This window comes from Podarcis vaucheri (assembly GCF_965113315.1).
Source record: "Podarcis vaucheri genome assembly, chromosome: 6".
In the NCBI taxonomy this organism is placed as follows: domain Eukaryota; kingdom Metazoa; phylum Chordata; class Lepidosauria; order Squamata; family Lacertidae; genus Podarcis; species Podarcis vaucheri.
In genome coordinates, this window is record NC_138764.1 from 5,626,328 (window position 1) to 5,654,201 (window position 27,874).

A 27,874-nucleotide genomic window follows, 5' to 3' on the forward strand; every position below is an offset into this window, starting at 1 on the left:
AAGTTGTGGGTGAACATATCAGACAACACAGTGATTCTTCAAACAGCTCTTTTTTATTCACAGGCCAGAACAGAACAGGGCTGAAGGGTTCAGCCAGTCTGCTTATATAGAGCTCCAGTACAATCTAAATGTAACAACTTTCTGTAACTATCCAATCCCTGAACGTCACTTTCAATTCCTTATTTGCATATGCGGACCTGAGTGAAAACTATCTACAGTATCCCCCTGCTGGCCCAGGGTGAGAACTTCAGTACGTAACACTTTTTGCTGTCGTTATTACTGTTTCCAAGAAAATGTACTCGCAACAGTGGAAAGTTTGTAAACGTCCTGAATGCAGCTGAGAGCAGGATTATAACATCACTGTTTAATTCCCCTGTCTCCTGCTCATCAGTCTACAGCTCTTTAGTTGGCTCTAAGGTTACAACATCTGTGGCTTTTTAAGTTTAGTAAAACAAAGAGGAAGTGGGGACATGGTAGAGGTCTATTAAATTATGTGCTATTCTCTCAACAATGATCTGTCTGCTGTGGATTTTAGGTGACTTTGACACAGGTGGGAATGTCACCGCAAATTCATTCTCTAGCTCCCTGCCCCCCCCCAAAGGGTAAGGAGAGGTCATGGACAGCGTGTGGTCTGATTTGTGTGCCTGAGGTTTCGATAATCTCTCCTCATGTTGCAGGTGGGAGCCTTCTGGGTTGTGGGTGGGCAGGCAAGGGAGATGGGAGCAGAACAGGGCTATCTATAAATTGTGGGGAGAGAGTAATTGTGAGTGGACTAAAGCTTGCTGCTTTAATCCTGGCTGCAGGAAGAGAGGCAATCTGAATCCAAGGAACTTCAGCTCAGGCCTAAAAGAGGTACCTGATAATCTTGAATCCATTCTTGAAGTTAGTGGTTTCTTTTCTTTTTCTTTTTCCCCTCTCTCAAAAAAAGTGAGGCCATCTGCTTTGGAATCTGTGCTGTTTAACCCTAAGCATGTGGGCACAGCTTGCAGCTGTTGGTGAGCAGAGGAATAGACTCTGCACATGCTTAGGTGCTGCTATCCTTACTGCCTAAATTTCAGGCCCTGCTGTTGAATGTGTGGCACGTCTGTGTATGTGGCACCCTTGTGTGTTTGCATCTGGATGTGTGTTTGTACGTGTGATACCTGGGTGTCATGACCTGGCCCAGGAAGTATGTCAGAACCCGTAGAACGCACCCCTATGCTCTCACCCTCTGTCAAAGACATGTTTCTGATACACAGCCTGCTAAGTGCTGAGTCTGCATAAACATGTTCTCACAGTAACAACCACAATGTGTCTGTGTCATTGTCCTGTATAAAAGCAGATACTGTACCTAGCTAACCAGAGCTTTTTAATGCAATTGTTTTACACACTTAATGTAAGGATCATTAAGTCCCAAAGCCAGAAATGTCCAGTATTAATCAGATAATCTCTGTCAATTGAGTAAGGGAAGGATTGTGTTCCCGTTTGTGTTCTTACACTGTAGAGCCAGAAACATAGACTTGGAAGTTTAAACTATTTTTCTCTTCTCCGTGCACCCCCACCTATGAATAGAAGATGCATTTTTGTATTTTGCTAGCAAGCAGCGCCTCTCTTATCAGCTTTGCATAGCAGAAAGACAAAGTGGCCTTGAAGAGACTAATGTTCCAAAGAACAATCACTCAGACTGACCGCTTCATGTAACAGACTACCCAAAATGCAACACTTTGCAGGAGACAGAAGAATGGATGGAATTATAACTTCATTTTAAAATTATGTGTTATAATAGTGTATAATAGGTAGAAGCACATTTTTGTAGACCAGTGAAAAGTAAGCACAAGGTGTTCACCAGCTGTCCATGCAGCTAGGCAAGGGCAGGCTGCACGGTGGTTGTCGGGCTTCTTGGGTGCTGCACATGGGCAAAGCCACTGGGTGTTCCCCAAAATGCTGGTCCTCCCCAGACGCATGTAGAACCCTCACCATATCAAACACTCAACACCAAACCACATCCCAGATCACTCCACACCACACAGGTAAGCAAGAGTGAGGGTACACATCTTGTTATATATAACTGCAGAAACTGATAAGGAAAATTTGGCTTTTACAGCCCAACTCCCCATCAAGGGACTCCGTGTCCCTTAGGTCCATTACTGGTCAGAGAAGAATTCATGGAGGCAGGAACCAGTCAAAGTCTTTCTTTTTCTGTTGCAACAGAGTCCTTCCCCCTTCCCGTCTTGCATGGAGGTGAGGGGACCCAGAAAAAGTATGTAAGAAATTGCCCAACCCACCCCCCACCAAAGGCCACCTTACAAGCATCATACCAGCAGCACAGAAAGAGGAGGTCTACAACAGAAATGTGAAAGAGTGGCTTCCCTCCTGCCTGTCAAGATACCTGATAATGCTTGCTGATCACTTTATCCTGGTCTGTCTGGGTCATTCTTTTAGTTCTTGAATCCATTGTCCCAGATCTCCCCTATTCATTTGAGGTCTATGGAGAGTCATGGTGGCTTCAGGATGTACTTATGTATGTGCACTTATGAACATTCATTTCATTTATGACACCTTGGCATTCTTATAACACAACCAGCTCTCTTGTGTCCTGATAGTATTCCCTTTGCCATGGGTGAACACCACACATACTGCTCTGACACTCTTCTTCTCGACAGCCAGGGAGCAGGGCACAGGGGAAGGCAGGAAATAACTAATTTCTTCTGTTTTCCAACAGATCTTCTTCTGTATTCTTTCTCCCTCATTCCTCATGACCCATATCCAGCACCACCTCCTTGCCCTCACTTTTCAAGCTGCCTCAGGTGCAGCTGAGAGGTCCACAAAGTGATGGAAACCTCTTGGATCCGCCTTGTACCAACCCGGAGAACTAAACTCAGCCCTCCTGTTTAGAGGCGCGCGGCAGCACAGCCCCGCTGCCGTTCCCGAGGCGCCCCGTAGGTGGCGCCGCCGCACTCCCAGCTCTGGCGTCGGCAACGGAAGGCAGGCGGCGGCCAGAGCGCCGAAGCCCCAGGGTCACGTGGGGCTGGCCGCCGCGTGCGTGCGTGCGCGGTGAGGTCAGACGCTCGCGAGGCGCCGCCGGCTTGGCTACCCGCCCGCCATCTTGGCCCCGCTGTGTGTGGAGGCGACGCCAGGCGCTTGCTTCGGCCTCGGTGAGTGCGCGCCTGAGGCGGCTCCGCGCGGGGCTAACGGGAGGCGGGGAGGGAGCGCGGGGGCGGAGGGGGACGCCGGGGAGGAGCGGGGCGCGTCAAGCCGGCGGCCGTGGGAGGCTTCGCCTTCCGCACCCGGCGCATGAGGGGGCAGTTGCGGGGCCTGAGGCGAGGGCGGCGGGCCGGAGTGAGAGAAAGAGGAGCGGCTCCGGCCTCCTCCTCCTCCTCCTCCCGCTTCTGCATGGGGCAGGGATGCTGCTCCGCTTGGCGGCGGAGGAACGGAGAGGGGGGGCGCGGGGGGCGGAGAAGAGCGCGGAGGAATTGGGGCCGCGGCCTTATTTTATTTCCCCCCCTCTTTCGCATCCTGCCCTTTCCCACTTTGAGGGCTTTCCGGCGCCATTCTTTCGTCCCCGCTTCCCTTTTCCCTTTTCACGCGTGAGCTTCCGGCGCGTCCCTTTCCCCTCGCCGCCCTCCTCTTCCCCAGATTCCTTCCCTGGGAGAGGAAAAATGAGTAACTTTCTCCTGACTAACCCAGGCCTAGGCTGCTGCGGATCCTTTATTACTTGGGATGCACCACCGCCGCCCGATTTAATTCGTTTCGTCAGGCAGGGTGAGGTTTTGCGGCAGCCCCCTCGGGGATACATTTGGCTGGCTGGTGGTGTTTGTTTTCTTAATAAATGTCCACCCCAGCCTGCCCCCTGAAGGGTTCTTCAGGGCGGCTAGCAGTCTATAAAACCTGATGAAAACCCCATCTGGTAATTAAAACGTCAGCAATGAAACCGGTAATGCCTAAAAGAACCTTCCGCTTCCAGAGGCCTAGACAAATATGAATGCCTTCAGAATTTGCCGGAACGTGGCTAAGGAAGGGCGAGCCTGACCTCCCACTCAAGGGAGTTCCATCAGAGGTGGAGAAAGGCCTCTCTCCCACTTTCACCCTCAACTGCACTGTAAAGGAGAAAGGTGCACCTTCAAGTACTTTGGTCCCAGGACCATGAGATGATTGATGCCAGTGTATGTGAGAAGGGGGGTTGATTGGGGAAGAAAAAGTGATTTATTTGCCATCTGAGGATAGACCTCAGTGGGCTTCAATTCTGTTACCTACACTCTTACCAGCTTTCCTAAACATGGAGTTCTTCACTGGAGTCATTGTACTGAGAAAATATAAACTTACTCATTGGTTCACATGTTTGCAATATTTCTAGCATCTTGAAGACACAAGAACTGGTACAAATTAGTTGTTGTCATTTGCAGATTGGTAATCGTTGTCATATATTAAAGTTGGGGCATCTTCCCTAGGAGAGACTATGGTTGTATTGCCATTATTTGGCTACCACACATTTGGTGTTGTTTAAGGAGAGGAAGGCTGTTTAAGCCTAGTCTATATGACATCAGTATGAAATTGGTGAGGAAGAGGAAAAACTTGGGAGGGGGAGATAAAGTGAATAAGTCCCATACAGGCCATTGCTTGATATAAACAATCACCATCCTAGCCTCTTTAAACCATCTTGTATTAGCTTAAAATATGTCCTAATGGTGTTCCTGCAACAAATTTTTACTTGCTTTGGTGGCCAAGCTGGATATTGTGGTCATTGGGACCCGGTCACTCCCCTTGTCACTGACCTCAAGCTGCACCTCTGTGTTCAGGACAATCCTTGGATCCTCTCTCCACTACCTAGTTTGGAGCTAGAAATGATCCCCTTCATCAGTCTAGGGGGGGTCTCATCTATGCAGTTTCCAATAAGGCCTCTGCCACCTTTCCTGCTCGGGAGAAGGTGAGTGGACTGGTGGAGAAGCAACCAAGTGCCCCATTCCTCATTTACACTCACCATAGAAAGCAAGCAAGCTTCTATAGGAGGGAACTCCAGCATTCAAAATCTGCCAAGTGCATTTTGCACCTGACTATTGGCCACTTGTGACCATGTGAAGATGGCCGGGCACCAGGATGGCGCCTGACGTTTCCACCATCTAAAGGTGCATGCCTGAGGATCCTTGCCTGTTTTCACACACTATCCATTGTATTTTATCTGCACACTCAGGATGAATTTCAGGAACCAAAAAGTCATATTGAAAAATACGACTTTTGAGCTGTCTGGCCCAAAAATGGCAACTAGGCATTCTACTTTGGTGACTAACCTGACTTAAGGAGCCATTTGGTGCCTAGCTTATATATCTGAGTTTTTAACACTACAAGATGGGCTAGACATATTTTTCAATACAACTTTTTGGTTAAAAAATATAACTGATAGAATTCTACAGGCTGTGCAGTTCCAAAGTTGCCTGCTGCGGGTTACCATGCATACCAGAGGGCAGTGTCATGGCATGTATGAAAAGCAAAATGTGGAATTCTGGTCCTACTTTTAAGTCAAATTCTGAAATTTTTAAAGTAAGATCACAGCCATTTCTTATTTCTTTACCTATACATGGTACCTCGGGTTACATACGCTTCAGGTTACAGACTCTGCTAACTCAGAAATAGGACCTCGGGTTAAGAACTTTGCTTCCGGATGAGAACAGAAATCGTGCTCCGACAGTAGCGGGAGGCCCCATTAGCTAAAGTGGTACTTCAGGTTAAGAACAGTTTCAGGTTAAGAATGGACCTCCGAAACGAATTAAGTTTTTAAGCCAAAGTACCACTGTAAATTTCTACTGTGGGATGTATGAATATACTTTGGTATTTTTAACTTTTCTGGCTTCAACTGCCTAATGCTTAGTGCTTGACGAGAATTTTTGTTTACTTCTTACTGCTGTATTTCCATTCTGAATCTATCATTATGAGTTCTGCTGATTACTGTCAGCTTGGTAGAAGAAGTTTACCCTAGAGTGGAGTCACTACTGTATGAGGATTCTTCTTATTTCCTTGGTGTCTTTGCCAAATGCTTTCATCTCACCCAGCTTCTTATCAGCAGTACAGGTTTCAGACAATTGCAAGGACACTTCTGTCTTAGCATTAACAACAGCAACAGCAACAACATCAATTTTATTATTTGTATGCCACCCATCTCATCTAACTGGGTTGCCCAATCCACTCTGGGCAGCTGCCCAGCAAATAAAACATCAAACATTTAAAACTTCCCTAAACAGGACTGCCTTCAGGTGTCTTCTAAAAGTCAAATAGTTGTTTATTTCCTTGACATATGATGGGAGGTGGTTCCACAGGGTGGGTGCGACTATTGAGAAGTCCCTCTGCCTGGTTCCCTGTAACCTCACTTCTCGCAGTGAGGGAATGACCAGAAGGCTCTCAGTGCCCGGGCAGAACAATGGTGGTGGAGATGCTCCTTTTGATATACAGGGCCAAAGCCGTTTAGGGCAGGGGTCAGCAAACTTTTTCAGCAGGGGGCCGGTCCACTGTCCCTCAGACCTTGTGAGGGGCCGGACTATATTTTTGGGGGGATGAACGAATTCCTATGCCTCACAAATAACCCAGAGATGCATTTTAAATCACACATTCTACTCATGTAAAAACACGCTGATTCCCAGACCATCCATGGGCCGGATTTAGAAGGTGATTGGGCTGGATCCAGGCCTCGGCCCTTAGTTTGCCTACCCATGGTTTAGGGCTTTAAAAGTCAGCACCAACTGGGAGCCAATGTAGATCCCTTAAGAGCAGTGTTATATGGTCCCAGCGGCTGCTCCCAGTCACCAGTCTTCCTGCCACATTCTGGATTAATTGTAGTTTCCAAGTCACCTTCAAAGGTAGCCCCACATAGAGCGCATTTTAGTAGTCCTAGCGGGAAATAACCAGAGCATGCACCACTCTGGCATGACAGTGCATGGGCAGGTAGGGTCTTACTGGCGTATCAGATGAAGCTGGTAGCTGCCCTGGACACAGAATTGACATGTACCTCCATGGACGAGTCCAAAATGACTCGCAAGCTGCATACCTGGTCCTTCAGGGGCACAGTTACCCATTCAAGACCAGGGAGTCCACACCTGTCCACCCCCTGTCCCCCTATAACAGAACAGTGGTTCCTTGGGTTACAGACACTTCAGGTTACAGACTCCACTAACCCAGAAATAGCACCTCAGGTTAAGAACTTTGCTTCAGGATGAGAACAGAAATTGTGCTGCGGCAGCAGGAGGCCCCATTAGCTAAAGTGGTGCCTCAGGTTAAGAAATGTTTCAGGTTAAGAACAGACCTCCAAAACGAATTAAGTTCTTAACCAGAGGTACCACTATACTTCTGTCTTGTCAGGATTCAACCTCAATCTATTAGCAGCCATCCATCCTCCAACCACCACCAGACACTCACACAGGACCTTCACTGCCTTCACTGGTTCCAATTTAAAGGATAGGTAGTGCTGGGTTTCATCCGCATACTGGTGAACACCCAGCCCAAACCTCTTGGTGATCTATCACAATGGCTACATAAAGATGTTGAAAAGCATGAGGGAGAGGATAGAGCCCTGAAGCACCCCACAAGTGAGAGCCCATAGGTCTGAACACTCCTCCAACACCACACTCTGGACACGGCCCAGGGGGAAGGAGTGAAACCACTGCATAACAGTGCCCCTAGCTCCCAAGTCCTCTAGGCAATCCTCCCCATAGCAATCCCCCAACTTTGGGCAATCCTTCCCTTCCACCCACACTCCACCTCCCTCCAATGACAATGGGTAGATCACTGCCAGTTTTTTTATACAGGGAGTAGATCACAGTCTCTTGGGAGTTGGAGGTGCCTGATTTAAATCATTAGGAAAGGAAACCAACTCAAATGATAGCTTTAAATGGACTTATTCATTTATATTATTCATATTTTTACAAAACAATGTTGTGCATCTGACCAGAAGCCATGTTAATTCATAACTACATAAGAGTATCATTATTAATACTGTTATTTCATTCTTACATCAAAAGCCTACATCTTAGTCACATATTATTATGATGTCACATTTTGCATATTTTCTTTTTTTACCTATAGAGGGAATCAGTGTTAGAAACTCAGATATACAAGCTAGGGGTCAAATGGCTCCTGAAACCAAAGTTACAGTCTCCCAAACGGAATGTCTAGTTCCCTTTTTTGGGCAAGTCTTATTTTTCAAATGATGGACTGATTGTGATAGATTATCAGTTAAACATTTGGGTAGTTCAGATGATAACATTGAGCTATGCTAAGAATTCTGAGAACTTAAAGAGGAAAAGTCACTTTATCCAGGGATACAGTAATCCCCATGCATGCACCTCCAGATGGAGATGTCAGGCACCACCTTGGCTCCCAGACATCTTCACTTGGTTGCAAGTGGCCTGCAAAATGTACCTGGCTATTTTCAAACTCTGGAGAGAATGTCTTTAAAATATCCTCATATAGGGTTAGTCTGGCCAGCAGCTCTCACAGTTTCTGAGGCCAAGCATGGGATTATAGGAACTCGCACACAGCACAGTTTTGACAAATTTCCGATGTTGCTTCACTCTGCCATGGTGTAGCCACCATCACAAAAGAAAGTGGCAAACAAAAATGAAATTCCAATGACCAATAGGTATAAGATATGATTGCTGTATTTTATCAGCGTTTTATTTTATCAGTATTTTATTTACATGAAAAGGTTTGCATAATTACAATAAAGCCGTACACAAATAAAACACAACAAAAAGTACACAACAAAATTGAACATTTTCCACATATTTCTAAATATAGTGGAACCTTGGTTTTCGAATATAATCAGTTCTGGAAATCTGTTCGACTTGCGGAACGTTTGAAAACAGAAAATCAAAGGGCTGACAGCAAAGTGAATGGTGAAAATGGAAAAATGCACTGTGGAAGCTGTTTGACTTCCGAGGCGTGTTCGAAAATGGAAGCATTCACTTCAGGGTTTTCAGCGTTCAGCTTCTGAAACGTTCAGCAGCTGTGACGTTCGAAAGCCAGGGTTTGACTGTATAAAGATAGAAAATAATATCAATAACAGCCAAACACCCCTCCAAACAATACCCCCAGTCCAAGAGCCTGTTCAGCAGCCTCCGCTTTTATAGCTGGAGTCAATCAGCTACATAATTTATATCCAAATGATTTAATATTTATCTAGTTATTATTTAAGAGAAATTTCTTTAATTTTTTTATAATAATATTTATTAAATTTTCACAAATTATATAAACATACTCACTACAAACAAACAAACACAAAAACAAACAAGTATAATTTCAAAACCTTAATTTCTTAAAACTTACTTCACCGACCTCCTCATACCTCCCCTTTCTGCATTCCAATTTCAAATTTAATTCAGCAAATCCTCACCCTTAATTTTATCTAGTTGTATTCTTTTCTTTTCTTTTAACTTAATCTTTACAGCTGTAATCCACTTACTTTCTATAATCATAACATTTTAACACTCATTAATTTTACAATATCTCTTAAGATAGATTTTAAATTTCTTCCAATCTTCTTCCGCCATCTCTTTCCTCTGGTCTTGGATTCTGCCAGTCATTTCAGCCAGTCCCTATTTAAGAGAAATTTCTATTTACCATGTCATGTTGTCCGAACCCAACAAGCCGTAGTTTATCTAAAAAGGAAATTTCCAATCTCAGTTCCCCACCTTCCGCTAGTGGAAGAGATAAATAAGTAGGTACTGCTAGCCTCACTATTCCTTAGCCAGGGAATGCCATGAGGTTGCTAGCTCTTCCCTTCCTTTAGGATAGAGAACAGAATTCCACATCCGTCATCGGTCTGGCAAATGCACCAAGGTTTACTGGCTGTGTTGTCTTTCTACTTTGTTTTCTGAACTGCCCGAAAGACAAGAGAACTAACTGTAATTCATTGCAATGTGGTATACAGTCATGCCTTGGATCTCAAACATCTTAGCTCCCAAACAAATCGGTCCAGAGCAATCGAAACCCAGAAGTGAGTGTTCTGGTTTTTGAATGATTTTCGGAAGCTGAATATCCAGCGCAGCTTCCAGTTGGCTGCAGGACACTCCTGCAGCCAATCGGAAGCCATGCCTTGGTTTTCGAATGGTTCCAAGAGTCTAACGGACTCCCGGAACGCATTGTGTTCAAGAACCAAGGTATGACTGTATATTGATAGAACATTTTTTAAAACTGGAAATGTTAATGTGTTGAGCTGTCAGTAACTGGATTCCCCTGGCTGGTTTAAAAAATACATTTTTACCTAGTAACAATCATCCCGTAAACTTCTTGACCTCAAGCCAGGCATACTGGCAGATGTGGAAACCTATTTCTTTCATTTTCCTATGCTTTAATGAGAGTATGAATGATTCAGCAGATGCTGACATATGCCATTTGTAATCAGAACTGTTACATCTCCTCTTTAGTTTGTGATTACATACCTCTTGAAACCATGTAACAGTTGACTCTGCGTACCATATACAGCTGTGGCCTTTTTTGCATTATTGGAATCAGAAAGGGGGGGCTTTTTTTTCTTCCTTTTTTTTTTTTTTTGGACCTTCACAACACCACAGATGTCATGCAGCTAGTATAGAATGTGGTGGTTAGCTTGCTTGTGAGCGAATACTACTGCCAGCAAACCCCAACGTAAGATGTGATTATACGGTACTTGGAGCATAATTGTGTTACAAAAAGTGAAAATCCTGTTTGATTGACTACATATAGGCTGCACAGTCTATAGATGTATGTGATGGTTTACTGAGAAAAATGTTGTAGAAAACAAAAGAATACGGAAGCAATATTTCAGCAAGTGATGTTAAGGGGTTTTTTGTATTTTTTTAAGAAACTTTGAATTTGATTTTTTTCTAGTAAATTTTTGACTCCCTTAAGTTAACAGAGTTCTGATTTAGTATGTTTAATTTATATTTAGTAAACAAAACTTGTAAAAGTATTGTTACGAGGTGTTAACTTTTCAAATATTTATACAGAATAGAAGATTTTCTCAGTAGTCAAAAATAACAGAACGCAATTTTTTACTACATCAGCAAAGTATGTGATGTTACTCAAAGAGTTAAATTATTTTTAAATGCCTGTAAATATTTTAAGGTATCATAATTCATAGAATACATTTCTCTTTCATTATAAGTTTTGCATACCTGTAGAGTTGTTTGCATAAATATATTGACTTCCTAGGGATCAGCAATTACAGCTTTGATTTTATATTTGCCTTTCTAGCCATAAGGTTTGCTATTTCCTTTATTTAATATTACTCTTCAAAAAATTATAGAACTAGAGCGATTCAGTGGAAAATGTAACATGACATGATCTTAGCTAAGTGCAGTTTGGGATGACTCTGTTGTTAGTATTAGTACATCTGAGCAGCAAGCCATATGATCTTGTGCAGATTAGATTTGTGTAGTGGTAGTTTTTGGTGGAAGATAAACTGCAACAGGAAACATGCCACATTTCCTCAGCAACACGTTGGTGTTTCAGTTGTGCCCATGGAACTTGTATATTCGTTTGACTACAGGGCATGTATAATATACCCGAGGAATGATCAGTTCCCTTAATTTGCCCACTGATGATCAGTTTCTTTAACATGCCTACCAGGCCTCCATTTGGCCCACAAGTCAGATGTGGGGCAGATAAAGACATGGCTCAACTGTAGGGAGTTTTTCAAGCTTATTGGCAGCACCTGCAAAACCCTGTGCAAAGGGGTTCCACAGGATCTAACTTATCAGCTGATTTTCTGGTCATGTGGAGTACTTTGCTTTGGGCTCCATGAGACCCAACAGTCAGCTGAAAGTTTTGCAGGCTGTGCATTCATTTGCCTGTACATGCAGGCAAAAAGGGGTCAACTGATGTCATTGTCAAGTGATAGGTGGCTGTCCCAATTCATCTCTCACATTTGGTCCATGGCAGTGGAGAGCCAGATCCAGCTTCCCACCCCAATTTAAATATAACATTTAAATCACATAAAGTGTTTTACTGAATTGTTTTTCTTTTCAGATACTTCAGATCAAATACCTTTAACTGTTGGGGAAACACAACATGGAAAATTAACCTGACATACTTTTTGGATTTAGTTTAATTTACTAAATATGTTAACATCCTAACTAATTTTCGGGGAAAATCAGAACAAAAAAAGTTAGTTCTAAATTTTCTGGAAAATCAATATCATGGATTGTGAAATTGTTTTAATGATGAATGCATGTTCTTTCAGCAGCATTGTTTCAATGCAGTGTTGCAGTCCATCTGTAACGCCAGTGTGGTGTAGTGGTTAAGAGCAGTAGTCTCGTAATCTGGGGAACTGGGTTCGCATCTCCGCTCCACCTGCAGCTGCTGGGTGACCTTGGGCTAGTCACACTTCTCTGAAGTCTCTCAGCCCCACTCACCTCACAGAGTGTTTGTTGTGGGGGAGAAAGGGAAAGGAGATTGTGAGGTGCTTTGAGACTCCTTCGGGTAGTGATAAAGCGGGATATCAAATCCAAACTCTTCTTCTTCTTCATCAGACCACTGCCTGTGCTGTGGCAGTATCTTGAGCCAAGTATTCCTATACTCTGGTAGGAGAGCCCATCCTGTTACATTATCCATTGTAATACACAATAGGCAGAGCTACAACTATGTCATCATGAGACATTTGCAGCAGCACCTTACTTTCTGAATGCCTCTTTTCTCAAATAAGCTATGTCACTTTCACTGGTTAACATGTCTATTTATTTACTGTCTAATGAGTTTTCCTTTCATTTTGAGGGGGTGAGCAAGGAGGCTCTAGCTCAATGAACTGAAATGTCTGAAAAGTCAGGACAGAACACAAAAGCAAAGGATGGAAAAACCAAGTATGCAACGCTTAGTCTGTTTAATACTTATAAAGGAAAGACTCTGGAAACACAGAAAGCTACAGGTATGTAAAGTAATATGAGCTGTTACTGTTTGAGAAATACTCATTGCTGATAGCTTTGTTTGCATTATTAAAGTATCTCATCTAAATTTAATAAGCTGTTTATAGTTGGCTACCATTTTGAGTTATATCAATGATGTCCACCCACTTGCGCAAGAGGACTGCTGATTCTCTCCCCCTCCAGTCCCTCCCATGCTCTCCAGATCTGCTCTGGAGGGTCCTGGGTGCCCTTTGAGGAGGAAGGCAGGATATGAATTTAACAAATAAATAAATCTAAATAATGTGTTTAGTCTACTACTGTTGAACACACTATTGAGGGAGGCCTATACTGCATTCTTTCTTTAGGCCTTCTGTGAGCTGAGATATTTCTCTTTTGGCAGGCATTTTGCCTACTAAGTAATGTACTTGTTTCAAACTTCCCTAGCATTTTATCCTTAACTTCTTGTCTGCCATCTATGATGGTTTTGTGCATTTTGAATTTTATCTTTTTATTAGGCTTTTAGTGTGCTTGAACCTTTTTAAATAGAACCATAGAATTGTAGAGATGGGAGCAACCCGAAGGGTTATCTCGTCCAACCACCTGAAGTTCAGGAATTACAGCTAAAAGGCAGGAATCACATCTAAAATATCAGAAGCCCCACTCCACAGTCATTCAGAGCAGGGTCTTCAGTGTGGCTGCCCCTCTCCTGTGGAACAAAATGAAGGAACCCACGTGTGAAAGCATGCACCAATAGAAAAAACGGATTCAGGCCAAAATATAAAAACACAATATGTAACAAAGTACAACGAATATATTTGTCACAATGCACTCGCTATTACAAGGCATATGATACATACAAAGTGGTACTCCAATACAAGTGGAGAAAAACTCCTTCAGCCTGTAAGTTAACAAAGTCCCACACCAGGTACAAGGTGAGGCTTCTGCTGTATACTGGCTAGAGCCAGTTCACTTCGAAACTGGGATCACCAGGCTGCAGTCCTGATTACTACAGCTGCTCCATCACTTTCAATAATTTCTTTGCATTGGAGATAAGAAAATACATCATTAATTGTAACTCTGTATTCACTTCGATGTTTTTGTAGTACCGCTTGTGTTGGAGTACCGCTTGTATGCATTGTATGCCTTGTAATAACGGGTACATTGTGACAAATACATTCATTATACTTTGTTTGCTACATATTGTGTTTTTATATTTTGGCCTGAGCCCTTGTTTTTTCTATTGATGCATCCTCTCCTGTGGAACAGCATCCTGGTTGAGATATGAGAGGCACCCATTTTATGGAAACAATGGAAGTCATATTTGTCTCAATAGAAGGACAGGGTATACGTAGAATAAATACCAAAGCAATCCTAACTTGGGACCTAGGAGCAATGGATTCGCAGATCTTCCAAGTTCTACTTAGAATCATATTTCTTGGATAAATCTGTACATTTCTGTGACAGAGTCAGCAGTTTAAAATGTCTTTTCTTGATGCAGTCACAACACGCCATGGATTACAGAGTCTTGGAAAAGTTGCCATTTCACGAAGGATGCCCCCTCCTGCTAATCTCCCCAGTCTTAAAGCAGAAAACAAAGGCAATGATCCTAATATAAACATTGTGCCTAAGGATGGCACAGGATGGGCTTCTAAACAAGAGCAACATGAGGAAGAAAAGTAAGTTAAAGGTCATACTGTAAATTCTCATTAAGAATAGTGGTATAAAGTTTTGGTATATGCCACAAGAGCACTTTGGAAGATCCATGGCAAACACTTTATTTAATGATTCAAGAGTCTGAATTCTCTGTCTTCTATAAGTAACATCCTTTTTCAACCCCTACTAAAACATTTGTGCTAACAGGATTGCTTCTTCACATTTCTTATGGTTTCAGACCGCCAGAAGTGCCACAGACCCAGCCAAAGCCTGCAGTTCCTGCTCCTCAAGAAGCACCTCCAGTTGCCAAATCATGGGCCAATACCAAGCAAGGTGGGCAGGGTGATGGTAAGTGGAGGTGGGCCGGCCTAGTTGGGCTAGCAGTTCCGCTTTGCATTGCCATCTTAGGACAGTTGGTCTTAATTTTTTGAGGCAGCCAGAATTGATAGCATTGTAGAAGCATTGTTCTTGGCTGTACTGTACTTTCATTCAAGGAAACCTCATGTCTTTTGCAGTTTTATTCTGATGAGAAATTTAGCATAGATCACTTGATAGAAAAGTGAGTAATGATTTTATATCGTAAAACATTTTAGAGAAAACAAAAGCCCTAGACATCTAGTTTTCCCCAAAAGTTTAAATCTTCTGTCATCCATTTCTCTCTCTCTCTCTCTCTCTCTCTCTCTCTCTCTCTCTCTGTGTGTGTGTGTGTGTGTGTGTGTTTGTGTGTGTTTGTAGTTTAAATTAATAGCTTTGAAGGTTGAGTGGTATGATTCATGTCAGCTCTCTCGTAAGATACTGATAGACTTCTTTGGGACCTTTCTACTGCTTTCATTAAGGATTTTCATTCCAGTCTGGTAAACATCCTCTGCCTCTTGCATTTGTCTTCTCCTATTAGACTCTTCTTCAGTTTCACAGAAGTCCCACTTTTGATAAGCCCTTGTCATTGTAGGTTTTTGCACATCAGAGTCTACCATCTTCCTTCCCATCTGCAGTACATTCTGAGTATTCCTTCTCCAGAAAAATATAGGGGAAGTAGCATCGCTCACCATCTGCAGTTCCTCCAATGGCTGTGAAAACTGCTTTTTGTGTTTTTACCCCTTCCAAACCCTTACTTAATAGGGATGACAGTTCTAGAGAATTTAACTCCTCCAAAGTTCTTTCCTTTTCCTCTTGGCTTCTGAAACACTCTCCATCTTCAATGTGAAACTGGTTCATCAGAGTCAATGAAGATCTGACCTGCTACCACATAGGTTCCAGTTGAATGCTCTTTCACCTGTTCCTCAGAAGGCAAGGCTGTCTTTAATTCAAAAGGCTCCTCTTGAATTCCTTCATCAGCAGCAACAAGGCCCAGAGCCACTAACAACACGGCCACTGTGGCCCACAGTAGTAGCAGTCACCGCGGCACAACCCGCCTGGCCTGCTCCATCCCTGTTGCCCAGGGTTCCTTCCCCCACCACAAGAGACACCAACACCTGAGTAAATGCAGTTGAAAATGATAGCTTTACATAAGGTTGGGTCAGTAGTGGGTGTTTTATATGTGGGAGATTTCTTATCCATTATGTGTCACAGCTATCATACATGTAAGGGACTAACTGTACAGTTACTTTTAACTACACATCTGCCAACTATTTCTGGTCAGATTGGCTAGACATTTTGTTGGGCCTCTTACATAAATTCCATACTGGTCAGTGCCCAAACTCAAGTTACAGCATTATTCCCTCATAACTTTGAGCTGTACTTTGAGCTGCTCATGGTGCAACTTCAAAATGATAGTGCTGTTCTTAATACTTGGAGTGGGGAGAGAATCGGCGTTGCACAGGGCATCTTGCTCTGGCCATATGCATATGCATACCACTTAGCAGCAGCATATTTTGAGATTCATTTCAACCTGCCTCGCAACACACACTTTGTGAATTACAGTATTACAGGGCTGAGAGGTTCTAAAATGTCACTGCAGATCAGTTGATTTCAGCGTTCTTCGTTGCAGTGTTTTTCTTAGACATCTCCAATTAATTTCAGTAACTCTGAATAGAATTTGGATTTAATAACTTACATCATAATGTCATCTGGTTCATATTAATTAAACTTAATAGTTGTTTGTCATCCAGAGGTCAAGCAACTTACAGCAATACATTATGCACACATGCTTAATACCATAAGGAAAGACGGGGAGGGGCGTGCTGTCATACAAATTCATCAATATATCACCTAACATAACATGTAAAAACAAAAACAATACATGAAAGTCATTAACTATAACATACACTAATAATAAACAAAGAAGATTCCCACCACTAATTAGATAACTATTCTCCCACTCTCTTTTTTAACCACCCTACCCAAAAGTCTGCTTTCAAGTCAGCTGTCACAAGTCCATGGTGTGTGGGTCCATTGTTCTCCAGGGATGGGCTGGCATCACTCCTCCTTTCGGGGGAGTTGTAGCAGGCAAAGCAGGAAGGTGATAGCATAAGTTTTACCTGCTTTGCACTTGATCTGGCTACTCTTCTGCTGGTGGTGGTAGGGGTGCAAGACAAGCTTCATAGAAGCTAGGTCTTAATGCTTTCGTGGGACAAATAGTGTTGGGGTGGCAATGGCTGATTTTGTTGTCACTCTGATTTCCCCCTCAATTCTTAAAGAGAAGAATTTCAGTTCCAGCGTTGGAACGAAAAAATGTTTTCTTCTGACAAGTTTATTATAATTAATTGAATTTGTTTACCGCTTGGTCTACTGAGAGTTGAAGGAATATATATATAAATAAAATCTCCAACTAATTATTTCAAGATGCATTTAGAGTATACCTGATGACAGCTGTCAGCTTCCATGACTTTCGTGGAACCTGGTCCATAGATGCATATAATAAACTTGGACTAAGTGGGCACTGGCATAGTGGAAAACACAGTTATTTAAACATGTTGTTTGGGAAAGCTTCTGTTGCAGTAGTGAGCTGACTTAAGTCTTGCATGGTCTGTTATTTTACCAGAACATCAATGCTTCACCCGCAAACTCTGTTTCTTTTTTCTTTTTCTTTTTTTGCAGTTAAGGCAAGGTGGTCCAACGTGTGGCCCAAGCACCATGCATGCCCCTCATAGCCTTTTTTGGCAGCCCTCAGCAACATTTGACTCCCCACCCCAGTCTTTGCACTGCCTTCCCAAAGTTGGGTAAGCAAGGTGCTAGGCTTTGGGAAGGCATAAGGGCTCTGACAGGGTCCTATAGTTCTTCCACCTCCTTCTCAAAGCTTAGTTAGCATTTTTCCAGCTTTGGGAAGGTGTAGGAAGGGTCCTAGGATCCTGCCTGAGCCTGCCGCCTCTTTCTCAAAGCCTGGCCCCTTGCTTACCTGGCTTTGGGAAGACAGGGCTGGAACGAGGGCACCAAATATTGGCTTTGCTCCCCATCCTTGTGTGACAAGGCAGTGTGTGGCCCATACGTTCCATGGTGAAGTACTCTTGTGGCCCACTTAATGTGAAAGGTTGGACCACCCTGAGTTAAGGTATAGCAAATGTAGCTTATGTGATCTTCAGTTTGCCCTTTTGTTTAGGAACATAAGAAGGATCTTGCGGAATAAGAACAAGGCCCATCAGTAATCAGCAGACACTACATGGTCCTACATGAACATTAGCTGGTGACCTGCTTGTGTACAGTGTTTCTATACTCAGCCCATCCTTGATCTGTTGCTTGGATTACCCAGCTGTTTATGCTTGGGGTTTCCTGTTTAAAGTGTGCCTGCAACTCTTTCCCACTTACTGGGAAAAATGAAGTAGAAATTTTTGCATGGCTTATTTTGTACATCCTTTCAACACTCCTGATGGCATTTCTCTGACAAGGCATCTTAACCCACCCCTTATTTATTTTGCCCTTTTTACATAACATTCTCTTAGATATCACTTTGGATACAAATCCAAAAATCATGAAAAGAAAGCAGTTTAACATAAGGGGATTTTATGTATTATATGTTTTGGATGCTTCCAAATTACATTATGAAACCCATCCTGACTTTTAATGGACACATGCTAGACAGCAGTTTTAATTGTGTGAAATGTTTATGATCAAAAGGGTATCCAAAGGTGCATGTATAAGAAAATTGATCTAGAATATTTCTCTCCCTAACATCTGACCCTCCTGATGCTTCTGGACTACAGCTCCCATTATCCCTGACCGCTGGCCATGCTGCTTTGAGCTGAAAGGAGTTGGAGTACATGGTCATATTGCTGTGTAGAAAAGCATAAGGAGTACCAGGCCACCCCCACGCCAAGGAGCTTACTAAGGCTCCAGTACTGTTCATATGTACTCAGAAATATAGGTCCTGTTGTTTTTGATGGGATTTACTGCTAGGTAAGAATGCAGTCTCTACCCCCTTACCTGGAATTGAGCCCCATTGAACTCAGTTGGGCATGTTTCTCATTGACAATCATAGCTCAACCCCTGGTGTCTCCAGGTAGGGCTGGGAAAGACCCCTGTCTGGAACCCTGGATAGCTGACAGTACTGAGCTAGATGGATCAGTGGTGTGGACTTGGTATAAGACAGCAGTCAATCTTTCTAGCTTCCAGCGTGGTTAAAGATTGCTAAAGTATGCTTGTAAGTAAGGTAAAGGTAAAGGTACCCCTGCCCGAACGGGCCAGTCTTGACAGACTGTGGGGTTTGTGCGCCCATCTCACATTTATTGGCCGGGGGCCAGCGCTGTCCGGGGACACTTCCGGGTCACGTGGCCAGCGTGACATCGCTGCTCTGGCGAGCCAGAGCCGCACACGGAACGCCGTTTACCTTCCCGCTGGTAAGCGGTACCTATTTATCTACTTGCACCCGGGGGTGCTTTCGAACTGCTAGGTGGGCAGGCGCTGGGACCGAACAGCGGGAGCGCACCCCGCCGCGGGGATTCGAACCGCCGACCTTTCGATCGGCAAGCCCTAGGCGTTGAGGCTTTAGCCCACAGCGCCACCCGCGTCCCATATGCTTGTAAGTAGGCTAGTTAAAAAGTGGTACACAGGGAAAACATTAAGGACTAATTTCACTTTGTATTTATATGTAAAGTTGGAGATTTTTAATGGACATTCAGTATAATCTACAGAATGACAAGTGGATTGTCTACTCTTAATTTTTTTTAGAGTGTGCTCTTGTGTATCAGGAATGCACATAATCCTGCTTCCTCACATTTCTAGAACTTTTTACACTGATATTTTGATAAAGTAAGTATCATAATTCTATGAATACAGTGGTAGCTTGGTTCTTGAATGGCTTGGCTCCTGAACGCTGCAAACTCGGAAGTAAGTATTCCAGTTTGTGGACTTTTTTTTTTTTGGAAGCCGAACTTCCGACGTGGCTTCCGCTTGACTGCAGGAAGCACCTTGGTTTTCAAACGGTTCCGGGAGTTGAACAGACTCCTGGAACGGATTAAGTTTGACAACCAAGGTACCGCTGTATATTATTTTAAGACAGTTTCCCTAAATTTGCAAAAGTAGTTAAAAACAAGTACTGCTCTAATTTAGATTGAAAGTCTGGGTAGCTATTTTGTATTGGACATTTTAATAAAGCAAAGAGGCTTTTGCAGTTTCTTTATCTTGAAATGTTACTCTAACAAATAAAGTAACATTTATTTGTTAGTAAAGGAACCTTGTTAGTTTTGCCTTGTGCTATTTTTCTAGAAAAAGAGTTGCCGGAATTCACCATGAACACCTCCTTCATTCTCATTAGAGTAGCAATTCTGACCACCTGAGAGGTGCCAGAACTGAGTTCTGACAGGTTCCAGTGAAAAAAAACTCCTGAGGAAGTGCAAAAGATCCGTGGTTCAATTCCTGTCATCTTTCGGTAGAGCTGGAGAAGACTCTGAAACTCTTGAGGAACTACTTCCAGCTGGGAAAATGATACTACGCTAAATGTATTGGCGGTCTAGCTGTGTAATATAGCTTCTATGGTTCCAGTACTGAAAATACATTAGAAGAAAGAAGGCAAATTATGTCTTTGCATTTGGCAGACGACTAGTTGCTTCATATCTATGGAAAGCAGAGATTTTTCATTTAGTATCACTAAGAGCACAGTCTAAATCCCTTGCCATCAGCAGTGGAGCTTGATGGAGTAGTGTGACCGCCACCACCACATCCACAGCACTGTTGCCTGTGCTGACCAGGACAGAAATTGGGGGCATGGGGAACAGCAGCAGGGCCAGCACAAGATCCAGTGGATCCTGTGGCCACCCAATCCCTTAATGCTCCATGCAAGTGGTCCCTTCACTAGCACCAGTGGTATCTTCTGCCCACTCACCATCTAGGCAGGCACTTTGGGTTGTTCCTCACCAGCAGAGCTGGACTGGGCAGGACACTTCTGCTTCATTCAAAGCCTCTCCAGCACGGCAGGTTGAGGGTTTAGATTGCTCTATTATACAATTGTTACTATTATCACAGAAGAACCAAAAACTATCTTCTGGCCTCATTTATGTAGTGTGTTCTTAAAGCAGGTTTCTAGGCTATGTTCAAATGAGCCTCTGGTTATGTTAAAGCTAGTGATCACAAGTCGCTGCCCTTATAGTTCTGGAAAACCTTTCTGTAAGTAAGATATTCATATACTATATATTTAAACAGAGCAGGCTACTCTTTGCTCCTTGGTATAGCTTCGTACCATAAGGAAGGCAATTGATCCAGTAGTGATACTTGAAGTACCATAAACTCTTATGGAAGAAGTATTTCTTATTTGAAATTGGAGACTAAAATAAAAGCTTATTTCGTTCCACATTGCAGATTTGGATTTTCTGAACTGTTAATTACTGACTTGCATTTTTTACAACTATCTCAGGTCCTGGAGTTCAAATAAATAGCTATTTCCAGCAAGAGTTTCCTAGTCTGCAGGCAGCTGGTGATCAGGAGAAGACTAAGGAGAAGGACGCAGCCGAAGAGCCTTATGGTCCTGGGCCCAGTTTACGACCACAAAGTAAGTAGACATAAAATGTCATAATAGTTTTGAATACAGTTTTAATTAGTTTTTAGCCCATGTTACCATTCTTAAAGTAATATGCAAATGAATTCTACCAGCTCTTGAAGAAACACGTGTTCACGTAGACATTTGCTTGATCCCTTGACCTAAATTAAATATTAGTCAATGAAGCTGACAACAAGCACAGACTCAGATGCCCTAGCTTCCTCCTCTGCATCAGATGTAATTGGAAAAAAGCATTTATCCGGTTTTATATCCAAACCGAGCCCAGTAGTTTGCCCTTCTTCTAAAAATAACTTACAAAAATTCTGACATGGTTTGCATTCATGGTAGTTGAGATCAGGGACGGGAAACTTGTGGCTCTCTGGATGTTGTTAGACAACAACTTCCATCCTTGGCCATGTTGGCCAGGGCTGATGCGAGTTTGAGTCCAACAGCACCTGCAAGGCCACTAGTTCCTCATTCAAACCTACAATCAAATCATGACTGCTGCTTGTCTACAGTCATTTTCCACCTGATCTGTTATCCAGGCTGTAGGTTCATTGGCCTTTAGAAATGGAACAAGTGGTGTAACTGGAATGTCAGATAATACATAATGCCAACCATAATTAGCACAAACTACAGTTTGCAAACCCACTTCAAAATGTGGCTTCTGATTGGGTTTTGCCAGACTGTTGCATATTGTGGTTAACCAATTCAAACACTACATTAAACTATAATTCAACTTCTTTAACCACTGTTAGTATAGTGCCTTAATTGAGCCAGTGATAGCCCTACTTAAAACAGCAACTGCTGAATGTTCTCGGTTATAGAGAGCTTGAATTGATCAAGTTAAACCATTTCTGTGGCTAAAGTGGACTAATTCTTGGTGGTGTCACAGCTCAAGTAGGCTGAGATGACATTTTTGTCACTGAAGGTCCTTTTTTTTGGGGGGGGGTGGATGAAGCTGGTGAGAAATATATCAAGCACTTTTTGCACAACACAAAATAAATGGTGTTCAGAAATCTGTTTGAAATATAACCTCCCCTATCCCATTTCAGATGTTGCTAGCTGGCGAGAAGGTGGAGGCAGGAATCTGAACTCTCCAAATTCTCCAACTGATCAAGAAGCAAAACCTGTCGCTCAAGAAGACGGTAATGTGCCTGGACCAGTAGAACAGAGTGATGGCCCCAAGGTACCAGAGAAGAGGGATATAAGGATAGCACTGCCACCTGCTCCCAAGCTTAATGGTCAGCAACAGCCTGGGATCATATCTCAGTACAAAGCAATGATACCACCCTATGTAAGTCATGTCCATCAATATCTTGTAGACTTCTTTCTCTTGAGGGATCTGAAGGGAGGGAAACTTTCCTTTGAAGTGGAATCGCTAAGCTCTTGGCAGCTATGCTGTTTATATTCCTGCTGCTGTTAATTGCTAACTGAGAGTCATTTTCTTCTAGCAAGTGATGTGATTGAGAAATCTCAGAGCACCAAGGGACTTGCAAAAAGGCACACACCTAAATAACTTAACTGTATAAAGTCAATTTAAGAGTTTGTTAATTTTAGGTAGACTTCAGTTTTTATTTCTGGTATATTATATAAATGCTCACTTTCCAATTTATGATTTTGGTATTTAATTAAAATACAATGTTTACATAGCTGGTGCTTTGTTTTTTTCCTTAGATGTTTAACCAGTACCCTAAATTGGCATATCCTCAAATGCCAGGTCCCAGCAGGTTCCCTGCTCCATCTGAGGCTACCAGGTAAAATTACACGCATGATTTGATTACTGCTCTTAAAACTTTTTGATATCACAACTATATTTGCATAATGCATATATAGTCTTATTTAACATAATTTTAAGACCATGATTTTTTTAAACTTTCAAGAGGATGCAACAATACAAAGCATAAAATTACTGAAGCAGCAGTGGTGCATAGTCCAATGTTAGCAAAACATCAGTAGTCAACCTACAGGTGCATGTTTTTGCACAGTTTTCCCTTATTCATAACATTGGACCCTGTACCGTTGATATTTTTGTATAGCTTTTAAAATTGTTGTCCATTGATGATATATATTGTTGTGTGTCTTTGCTATATATTAAATTGTCTCTGTATTCTTTCAGCAGCCCTGGGGAAAGCTCAGGCACCCAAGCACTTAATATTTCTGCACTTAGAACTTTTTTCCTTTCTGATTCTTTAACATTTCATTCTGACATCTAGTAATTGAAAATAGTTCCCTTTGTTAATTAAACTTGCTGTTTGTAAACAAGTATCTACTTTTTTCAGTATTGAGCTTAAACTAATCTTAAGTCTCTTCAGTAACTTAACTATGAAATACTGATATATAAACCCTACATGATAGATTGCTTTCTTTTTCTAGAGGACCAAGGGGTAGAGGGCCCTCTTCATGGAGCTCAGAAACTGTAGAACGCCCAGCCATCCTAAGTGCTAATGAGCTCAAAGAACTCGACAAGTTTGATAATTTGGATGCTGAAGCTGATGAAGGCTGGGCTGGTAAGAACATTAATATCAGTGAACATTTAACTGGTTGCATGTAGAAAAGTGTTTTGCAGTGCTGACCTTCCATTCTTTATTATTCTAGGAGCCCAGAGTGAGGTAGATTATACTGAACAGTTGAACTTCAGTGATGATGATGAGCAAGGAAGTAACCAGAAAGAACAGTATAGCAGGTGATTTATAAAACACACACACACAAAATATTCATGTTTAAAAATTTGAAATAATCAGCTAGTATTTGTACTACATTTGTAAAATGCCCACGAGAGACTGGGAGTTATGTAGTAGCTAGAGTTTTAGATGTGGGAAACACGGCTATACAGTGGTGCCCCGCAAGACGAATGCCTCGCAATACAAAAAACTCGCTAGACGAAAGTTTTTTCCATTTGCGATTTGCCTCGCAAGACGAATTTCCCCTATGGGCTTGCTTCGCAAGACGAAAACGTCTCGCGACTTTTTTTCTTTGTCTAAAAACAAAGACATGTTTTGTTTATAAAGTTAATTTATTTTCCCTTAAATTTTTGAACTGCTCTTTACAGTATGTGTGACTTTAAAGAGCAGTTAATAAACTGTTGTTGTACCAAATTTGGCTTTGTTTGGACTTTTTTTGACCATAGGAACGCATTAATTGATTTTCAATGCATTCCTATGGGATTTTGTGCTTCGCAAGACGAAAAATTCGCTAGACGACAAAAATTGCGGAACGAATTAATTTCGTCTTGCGGGGCACCACTGTAAATTGTAACTTGAGAAGATTAACATAATCTTCATAATTAACATAAAAAAGCATGTTTGATGTAAAAAGGGTGGTATGCAAAATATGACCTTTTATGATCCCCTTCATGCAGTAATGAACCTACAAAAGATGCGGAGAAGAAAGATGCAGAAGAACATAAATCATCTGCTCCTTTGCAGTCAGTTGGTTCCAAAGTGCCATATAATAAAAGCAACTACTTTGATCAGGTATTTTTTACCTAATCACTTTTCTCTCCTGATGTATAAGTTACAATTTGGGTGTGCATTATCCAGATACTATTGTGATAGAGCTAGTTAAGTGCTGGTATGCCTCTCCAACCAGTGTTAATGAAAGTGTAAATGAAGTAATGTAACATGCTTTGGAGGGGAATTTACATAAAATAAGGGTGTTGTGTTGGTTTTTTTAGGGTCCCCCCCCCCAATTATTCTTATCATAGCTTCCCTTCTGACTGCATTTTGCATCCCAACAAGTTATAGCCTCTCTTTTTGAAGTAACCACTTGGTGTATTGAATTGGTTAGTTCCTTTTAAACCTGTCATTGATTAAGTGGGGTTAAGGGGGATGGAATCCAACAGTACAGTGGTACCTTGGGTTACAGACGCTTCAGGTTACAGATGCTTCAGGTTACAGACTTCACTAACCCAGGAATAGTACTTCGGGTTAAGAACTTTGTTTCAGGATGGGAACAGAAATCACAGCAGCAGCGGGAGGCCCCATTAGCTAAAGTGCTGCCTCAGGTTAAGAACAGTTTCAGGTTAAGAACGGACCTCCAGAATGAATTAAGTTCTTAACCCGAGGTGCCACTGTAGTCAAAAGACCTAGTCTGTCCATTTCCATTTGGAACATTCTGCATATATCTGATCTGCCGTGTATGTGATTGTTGACAAAACAAAGGGTTTTTTGGATGAACTGAAAAAAGACTTACTTTCTGGGATAGCAAACCTGTGTCTATGTGTTCATGTAATTGAATGCTCATACAGATTGAAAGATTCTTTCTAAATAGAGAATTGGCATTATTTAACTTTCTGTGCAGCTAAGTGCTCCTGCAAAAGACAGGTACCTAGTCTCTGTGCTGACATGGAAACTGACTGGAGACTGCACGCCCCTTACGTTGGCACTGAGAGGTTTTGAGACCATTGTAGTCTGAAGCCTTTAGCACGTTTGAACTCCAATTATCAGAGACACTGAACAGATTTGTGGTTTGGCTGATTTAAGAATGTTTGATTCTGTTGCTGGATATTTTGGGGATTTTAGTGTTGGCATAGAACGATGAATCCTAACCCAGGACCCCTGGCCTTGGGGATGATGGAAGTGAATGAAGCCAGTGCTGGAGCCAAATCCTTGCCGCTTCTGTTGGCCAGGACAGGAAGGTCACATTTTTTGTTCTGGTTTGCGTATTGTTATGTTGCACCATGTTGCTGCAACAGAAAGGCCTGGATCAAGCCCCTGGCCTGTCACTGGGCCAGTTTAGGATCCAGCAGCTCCCTGGCTGACACTATTCCACCCACTCAAAACAACCCTTTTGGGGGTGTTATGCCAGCCACTGCCAGTGGGAACATGGCTGGTGTTAACTCCCAAACAGTGCCACACACCTTCAGTTACCACATTGCCATCAATAGCCAGCAGCACTGGAGAAAAGGACACCTCTGCCCTTTTTCCCTTCAGGCGCACGAAGATGTGTGTGTTAAGAATGATTCCTAAGTGAGTAATTACATGTTGTGTACATTATAGTGAGTACATCCAACTGAAAGGGAACTAGTAAAGGATTAAATCAACAGCATTCGGTTTGTTCCACAAGAATATTTACAGTTGTGCTTTTTAATCCAATAGGAACGCAGTCTGACACCAGCCCAGTCTTTAGTGCTTGAGAGGGGCAGTTCTGGGCTTCAGCCAAAATCTGTTCAGGTATGAGCAAAATTCACCTCTGGGCCCAACTGTCAGTCCTTAACTTTCTCTCTTTAATTTTTTAGTAAAATGTAAGATTATGCTTTGCATAGTAGTCATGCAGTGCACATTGTAATACATGGAAGACCAGCTGATTTTTTCATTCCGTTGTTTTTTCCTTTAAATGACTTTGTAGAATTCAAAGAGGCCTTTGGATGTGTAGCAATGCGTGTCCAGGGAGTGATTTCCCCCTTCAAGCTACAGTCCCACACATCACATCAAATGCTGCTCCAAGGGCCTGATCCTTAGCAGTGCCATAGTAAGGCAGAGGAGGTATATGCTCTGTGTGGGAGGCAATAAATTCCTGGTGCCTATGTTTAATACCTATGCACAATCTTCTGGATCCCAGCTGCAATACTTTGCAGTAAATTACTTTCAGTTGAGAGATTAAAACAGGCTATCTTCTCCACTCCTTACAATCCACATTTTTAAAATGTAGTAATTCCATAAAATACAGCACAGGGAATTGAACTGTGGTCTGCAAACTTCATTCAGGTGGCCCACAGCATGTCTTTGAAGAGCATGTAACAATTTTAAATCTGTGGAATTCAAATTGTGATGCAGGTGACTCAGCTTACACTTGAGTTACATTCCGGGGATAACACCTAAAACCAAAATGACGTATGGTCGAAACACATTAGATTCAGTGGGCGGGTGCGATTGCCAAAGTATTTCCCCCCAAACACTCACCCCCTTTCCATCTCTTTTAACATCTTAAAAGAAATTTTGCCAGTGCATAAAGCTGAATGCACAAAAGTTAAATGTCCACAAGTTGCAAGTAACATGTGCAATAAAATACCTATAAGCAGTGTTAGAAACTCAAATATATAAACTAATCGCCCGATTGCAACTTAAACCTAGGTTATGGATGCCACAATGGAATGTCTAGGAGCCCTTTTTCCCAATGAAATTTAGTAGTGGTAGTAGTCATTTCATTTCTATACTGCCTTATATTTTAATGAAAAAATCTCAAAGCTTTTACAGCATTAAAACATCAAATTAAACAATACAGAATAAAACAAATTCAAGCTTCAAGGAAAATATTTCAGATTCTTCTCCAATTGACATTTTGCTTCCCCCTTATTTATTTACCCACTTATTTAGCTTGCCCCATAGAAGTACTGTAGGGAGCCAGTAGTGTGGTATAGTGGTTAGAGTATTGGACTTGGACCTTGGAGGACAGGGTCAAATCCCTACTCAGTCATGAAGCTCACTGGGTGACCTTGGGCCAGTCACAGCCTCTTAGCCTATGTCACAGGGTC

General features: G+C 42.4%; 1 protein-coding gene across 13 annotated transcripts in view; it reads left to right on the forward strand.

The window, feature by feature from the left end:
- Positions 1 to 3,027: 3,027 nt before the first annotated feature.
- Positions 3,028 to 27,874, forward strand: part of PRRC2C (proline rich coiled-coil 2C) — an 80,956-nt gene continuing 56,109 nt past the window's right edge. For 12 of the 13 annotated variants that reach the window (XM_082228986.1, XM_082228987.1, XM_082228995.1 and 9 more), the window contains exons 1-11: positions 3,028 to 3,134; positions 12,715 to 12,865; positions 14,341 to 14,518; positions 14,734 to 14,843; positions 21,277 to 21,411; positions 22,455 to 22,696; positions 23,077 to 23,156; positions 23,776 to 23,909; positions 23,998 to 24,085; positions 24,761 to 24,875; positions 26,499 to 26,573. In XM_082228986.1, coding sequence (XP_082085112.1) covers positions 12,751 to 12,865; positions 14,341 to 14,518; positions 14,734 to 14,843; positions 21,277 to 21,411; positions 22,455 to 22,696; positions 23,077 to 23,156; positions 23,776 to 23,909; positions 23,998 to 24,085; positions 24,761 to 24,875; positions 26,499 to 26,573 — 1,272 coding nt within the window. In that variant the 5' untranslated portion in view covers positions 3,028 to 3,134; positions 12,715 to 12,750. The remainder of the gene's footprint in view (positions 3,135 to 12,714; positions 12,866 to 14,340; positions 14,519 to 14,733; positions 14,844 to 21,276; positions 21,412 to 22,454; positions 22,697 to 23,076; positions 23,157 to 23,775; positions 23,910 to 23,997; positions 24,086 to 24,760; positions 24,876 to 26,498; positions 26,574 to 27,874) is intronic. The other variant, XM_082228992.1, reaches the window with a different exon arrangement.